The following is a 6,581-nucleotide window of genomic DNA, read 5'->3' on the forward strand; positions in this document are numbered from 1 at the left end:
ACTAACAGATGTTCAATGTTTCTTTTGAAATAAATATTTAAAAAGGAATAAGTTTCATCATATTAAAAAGTGAGTTCAGTTAACGCAACAGGGTTGACCTTAAAATGAGGGAGAGACGTAAATGAATAACTAAATAATTATCTTCAGATAATAATAATAATTAATTTGCCAAAGCAACAAAATATCTAGGGCTTTACAATGACGGAGGAACGGAGGGATTGACGGAGGGACACTAGCAAGCTTTTATTCAGGGGCGGCAGTGTAGCCTAGTGGTTAGAGCATTGGACTAGTAACCGAAAGTAACCGAAAGGTTGCAAGTTCAAATCCCCGAGCTGACAAGGTACAAAATCTGTCGTTCTGCCCCTGAACAGGCAGTTAACCCACTGTTCCTAGGCCGTCATTGAAAATAAGAATTTGTTCTTAACTGACTTGCCTAGTAAAAAAAATAAAAAAAAGATGTATTGACTTCTCCATGCGGTCTATATTAAAAGGGCACTTCATTTAATAACAGGCTTTTAAAATTCAATATTGGTGCACAATTTCCACTTAAAATATCAAAGGGATGCAAAAAGGCACTCTTTTCGTGGAACTACCTATTTGTTGTGTAGCAAGAATAAACCAGTCATGGCTGAAAAGGAGAGACACGTCCTGCAACATGACAATAATTTAGGCCTATAAAAAAAAATGTTAAAGCAAAAGAAACATATTAGGATTCTTGCTGCTATCTGATCTCCTGATGTATCCGTTTTACAATTAGACCTACATGTTTTTATTAGCCTACCATTATTACAATACACATGAATCAAACACCTCCATTGCCTCCAAAAATAACAATATTTGCTTGGAATACAATTGGTCAACCACTAGAAAATGTGAATCTTCTGCATATGGTATGAACTGTACCTGCGATACGCACACTTCCCCATTAAGTTCAACATTTATCAATACGGGAAAACTGCCACAAGCACGGTTTAGAGTATTTTTCCGTGCGCAAGCACCTTTGATAAAAGAGGCTCCTGGCTGTCTTCTATCATTCTTAAATTCTGATACTGAAAAACACTTCCATCTAGAGGATAAACTGGAGTATGGCAGTCTAGATTAGGCATCAAATTGTCAATAAAAACAAATCAAGAAATGTGAATATTTTATTCCTCAGACAAATGAGATATCACTGATCAAGGAAAGTCTCACTATCAAACAGAGGAATGGGGAATATTTACATCGTAACAACCCAGATGGAGATATATTCATGTTTGCTGCTGAAAAATAGAACCTGAATAAATAAGTGTCTTTCAATGGGACGAAGTGTCACTGTCAACAAGAAGTGACCTTAGTGCTCCTCAGAAAATGACCCTTACTTCTTCTCCACCAGCTGTGGTTCAGAGAGTTTCTGGATGGCCAGCTCCTTCACCAGGTTCTCCACACAGCTCTTGAACAGAGGCTCCGGCTCCTGGGACACAAAACAATAGAGTCCAGTGAGAGAGAGTATGGGACAGAGTAGATACAATCTAAAAATGTGTCGATATCGACCGTGTATGTTTACCCTGGCAGGGTGATTACTGAGTGACACCTGTTCTTATTGACTGAAACGATGCGGTTACCTTGTGCTCCAGTTGTCTCTGTTTCTCCACAGCCTCATCCACACTCAGGCCAACCCACTCAGCCTCCTCTGCAGGGATCTCAAACTGCTGCTGGGGGCAAGGGAAGAGGGGCGAGGACAGAATGAGAGGGAGAGATAATGTAATGAGATCTTTTAACTATCTACAGACTGACTTTATGAACTCCTGCATCATCTCCTATAGCAACTTGATGAACGGTCAAAACAAAAAAAAGTATGTTGATACTTCAAACTGTCATGGTCCAAAACATAACGAACCCACTTTGTACTTGGTGTAGATGTTCTCCCTCTTGGCAGGGTCCTCTGGGTAGAGCTGGGTGTCTTTAAAGGCCAGCCTCAGGAGCATGGCCCGCCTCAGGTCCATTCCTAGCTTGGAGTTCAGGTCCTCCTTTGGTGTCTGGAAGAGAATCAAATCAAGTCACTGGATGATGAAACCCATGTTAAGTATCATCTTCTCAAAACACTGCATGTTGGGGAATTTACATATATTCACACACAATAGCTAAAGATGACAACATGCAGCCTCCTCTCTCTCACCCTCAGGATGTAGTAGTCAAAGCCGTAGGCAGCATCAATGAGGTCTAGTGCGCGAGCCGTTACGGTGATGGTGAATTTGTGGTTGAGGATCTCACTGTACAACTCTCTGGTGAACAGCTGTGGCTTCCAGACTCTTTCCAGCCTGGTGGAGAGCTGAAGAAAGAGACATTGTTATGATACATGCTCAGATATAGAATAAAGTGTGTATGTGAATACAGGGAACAAAACAAATGTTAATTAATGCCCTGCATAGTACTCACTTTGTCATTGTTGGCATATCTGAAGCCTGATATCCATCCCTCACCTCCCCATAGGCCATCCTGGGACTCTGGGGGGTAGTAGATGGGGATGGGGACGTCTTGTACCCGCTCCTTGTGCCCTGTTTTGGGGTTGGCCCTGTACTTGATTCCCAGGGCCTTCCAGTGGACCGGGGTGGGCTGCGTGGTCTCCTCCAGAGAGCGGAGGTAGTGTTTGGGGAGGCGGGCATAGATCCCCTGCTTCAGTTTCATGGCTTCCCAGATTTTGGGGGGGTACTTGTGGAGAGGCATGGTCACTGAGCTGGTGTTGACACACGCCTAGTTAGGGAAACATAAAAATATCATAGGGCAAAGATTAGTCTTATTTACAGGTCCTTTCTTATTTCGTTAAAGGAATATCGTTGCATTTAAATGTGCTTGTGTTAAACTCGTTGTTAGACAACATCAAGGTACGGTCGGTGTAGCTAGCTAATTTAGCTATCTATGTTGATGCTGGATTGTCCGGCAGTCAACGGCGAACAATACCACACGTTGCTAGCTAGATAGCTAGCTAGATAGGACAGCAATGAAGCCATTTATAATAGAATTCCAAAATTGTTGCCAAATACTAGTTTCTACTCAGCTCAAATAGCAATTTACCTTTGAATTGGATAAGCGACAAATTACACCATCAGATGAAGCTTATTCCTCTCCACGTTACTTCATAATCAAGGACATGCACACATTTCCGTAAAAGATGGTTCCGCCCACTCACTCTAACAAGAACATTGATTGGTTAAGAAAAAATACGTTGAAGTGGTGATTGGTTTATCGGGCTTGCCAGTCATTATGTACATCCGGTCTGGTTCGTTGAAGGATGCAAACCATATGGGCCGCGGCGCGCGCAGCACCTGACTTTTGATTGACGGGGCATCTTTTCATCTCCTTTTAGTCATTTAGCAGAAGCAGTCAAGTGCTTTGCTCAAGGGTCGGGGATTCGAACCCACGGCCTTTCAGTAACTGGCCGAAAGCTCTAATGTGTGACAGCTAGGCTACCTTTCATCAATACGAAACTGTATTAGAAAGCATGACTATTTTGAAATAAAACCTTCCAACGAAACAACAATTGTAGCCATTTAATTTCAAGAGCTCTACAAGGTATGGATTTTTGTTGTTGCGTAGAATTCTCTTATTAGCGAACTGCGATGAATATTATAAGTGGGGGGGTCAAAGACAACACAATTTCGCGGTCAGATATCACGCCCGAAAGGTGGAATTGAACCACTCTGCCGCTAAGCAGCTACAGGTTTGAAGCCTGCACCTCGGACCACCGAGGCTCATCCGGGCATTTAAAAGAGAGTTTCCAGTGACAATTTATACCTGACAGTCTACATAAGTGTTTCAGTCTCGGTTTCCAAATTTTGTGTCGAAAGCAACCATACTATTTAGTATAGGGAATGTAAGGATTTGCTCAATTGAAAATAACAAGCGTTTTGCTGACTCTATAATGAAAGAAATACAAATATTAAACGAAGTTTGTTGTTAAAGGAGGGTTTTTCGAAATAATGCAAAATAGCTCAGATTTTATTGGCTGGTTGATAACAAAAGGGGTGGAGTTTCTATAGTCTGAATCCAGGGTCACCGTCAAATAATGTCTGATCCCTGGCTCTGACCCAACTCCCCAAGGGTGTCTCATGTGTAAAATAGGACCAATGTAAGCACCCACCTAATTATCTTACTTTATTATCTCTGTTGTGAGGTATCTTATGGAAAAATACTGTAAATGCAGGCCTATTACTGTATATGGTTGGCAGGACACTGAAGGTAGAATTGCCCATCATAAAGAGACATTTTGACAAAATGCACAAGTGGTTGCAGCAGTCTAGGGCACTGCATCTCAGTGTTAGAGGTGTCACTACAGTCCCTGGTTTGAATCTAGGCTGTATCACCGGCTGTGAGTGGGAGTTCCATAAGGCGCCGCACAATTGGCCAAGTGTCGTCCATGTTTGGCCGGGGTAGGCCGTCATTGTAAATGAATTTGTCCTTAACTTTTGTTCTTAACTGACTTATAAAATAAAAAATAAAAATACATTAGGCTATGTTAATCAGTGTCTCTAACGTAGGAAGAACATGACATTGGTTTTCTCATTTGTGGGTTCATTCATTTCAGACATGTTTTGTGCACAAAGGAAGCAGAATGTCTTTGGTTAAAATTATTTTATTCCAGCGCCTTTGGTGAAGATAGGCACACAACCTTATAAAAGCAATCCATATGATATTTCAGGATCATGCGTTGTATATTTGTATATACTAAACAGGGGTTCCCAAACTGTTTTGGCCCACCAACACCCAATTTTGATATCTGAAAAATCTTGTGACCCCAACAATGTGAAAGAAATTATGTAGCCTAATTAACAACCAATTTTTACTCTTTTATTTGGGGCTATGGCAGTCAATTGAAAAACATTTAAACAGTATTTCTGATTGTCGTCTCATCTCACCATCACATACTTTTTAATGTGGGGCTATGATAGTCAATTGCAATTTAGTCTGACATACTATCTCTTATCTCACCACCACCAATGAGATGAGTATGTCGCGTTGGAGCACCTTATGCCGCGTTTAAACCTACTGGGAACTCGGAACTGGGAATTAAGAAACATTGTTGTTATCGCTTTAGTACTATTTTCACAAGTATGTGGTACAATTTCACAACTCTTAGTACAAAACTCAAAACAGAGCATAAAAAAAACTAAAACCTTTAAGCATATTTACGATTGAATAAGTACACCAACACAAAATCACAGGGTAACTTTTTTCACCAAACCTAATCAGTGTTTCATCTAGAAATAACTTTCATACAAAGTATATTCCTTTCACAATGCAATGCTCACAATACTTTTCATATGATTCTCTTCTCATGTTTAAATACATTTGATCATCACTGCACTTGATGGTCAACCACTTAACCGTTTGGTAAACCTATAGATTTTAAACTGGTTTGTCTACTATATATGGCTTTTGAGAACTACAGAAATAAAATGTGTGTTTGTAAAGTATAAACATCTAAATTACATGTATGATACATGATAACCATACATAATGATTACTCGTTATTGCTAATTGATTTCAACATGGAGCAGGATAGACAGCAAGGGAGAGGAAGAAATCAAAGAGTTTGCGGACATGGGGCTGTCAGAGAGGTGGGCATGGGCCCCATCAAAGAGATGTGCATGGGCCCCATCAAATAGGTCAAAGAGGTGGGCATGGGCCCTGTCAAAGAGGTGGGCATGGGCCTTGTCAAAGAGGTGGGCATGGGCCCCATCAAAGAGGTCAAAGAGGTGGGCATGGGCCCCATCAAAGAGGTCAAAGAGGTGGGCATGGGCCCCATCAAAGAGGTGGGCATGGGCCCTGTCAAAGAGGTGGACATCAGAGAGAGGGAGGCAGATGGCAGGGAACTGTTGTGTCTAATGAAGTCCGGGCGACTGTCATTGACCATGTGGTAAACAGAGGCCTTACCATGGCAGAGGCAGCAGATTAGTTCAGCCCAATCTGAAAAGATCAACTGTCAATTCGATCATGAGAACATTTCGCCAAGAAAACCGTAAAGTCTGCAGGATATGCACTATGCTTTACTATTACATGTACAGTCGATTGCATATTGTAATGCATGTAAATTCACACAACATGTTACAGTATTCTTACCAGTGGAGGCTCCTCAGAGGAGGAAGGGGAGAACCCTCCTCAGTGAGTTTCATAAAAATGAAAATTGTTTAACATTTCAAAAGTGATCCTTTTTGGATAAAACTATTCTAAATATAATAATGTCAGCAAAAAATGTATTAAAACACATTATTTTGCAATGAAAGTCTACAGTAGCATCAACATCACTCTATAGGGTAGCACCATGGTACAGCCAGAGGAAAGCTAGCTTCCGTCCTCCTCTGGGTGCATTCACTTCAGTACGAAACCTAGGAGGCTCGTGGTTCTCACCCCCTTCCAAAGTCTTACACAGTAGTTATGACAATTTCCAGAGAACTTCTTCCAACCTATCAGAGCTCTTGCAGCATGAACTGACATGTCCGCATTGCAGTGCATAACATGTGGTGAGTAGCTGACTCAAAGAGAAAAATACAATAATTTAACAGTTTTTAACAAATTAATTTCTTACAAAATGAAGGACAAGCAAA

At 41.1% G+C, this 6,581-nt stretch overlaps 1 protein-coding gene across 2 annotated transcripts; it reads right to left on the reverse strand.

Annotated features, from left to right (window-relative positions):
- Positions 1-1,132: 1,132 nt before the first annotated feature.
- On the reverse strand, positions 1,133-3,210 carry mrpl28 (mitochondrial ribosomal protein L28). 2 transcript variants are annotated; one of them, XM_020502768.2, is made up of 6 exons: positions 3,052-3,210; positions 2,416-2,730; positions 2,156-2,308; positions 1,881-2,015; positions 1,602-1,688; positions 1,133-1,450 (listed from the first exon to the last, which is right to left on the reverse strand). In XM_020502768.2, exons 2-6 carry the CDS (start codon positions 2,701-2,703, stop codon positions 1,355-1,357), a joined length of 759 nt encoding a protein of 252 aa, XP_020358357.1. In that variant the 5' UTR covers positions 2,704-2,730; positions 3,052-3,210; the 3' UTR covers positions 1,133-1,354. The 2 variants fall into 2 exon arrangements, with proteins under 2 accessions (XP_020358357.1, XP_020358356.1); XM_020502767.2 differs by having other exon boundaries at positions 1,602-1,691; positions 3,052-3,185.
- Positions 3,211-6,581: the final 3,371 nt, after the last annotated feature.

This window comes from Oncorhynchus kisutch, linkage group LG15 (assembly GCF_002021735.2).
Source record: "Oncorhynchus kisutch isolate 150728-3 linkage group LG15, Okis_V2, whole genome shotgun sequence".
NCBI classification, from domain to species: domain Eukaryota; kingdom Metazoa; phylum Chordata; class Actinopteri; order Salmoniformes; family Salmonidae; genus Oncorhynchus; species Oncorhynchus kisutch.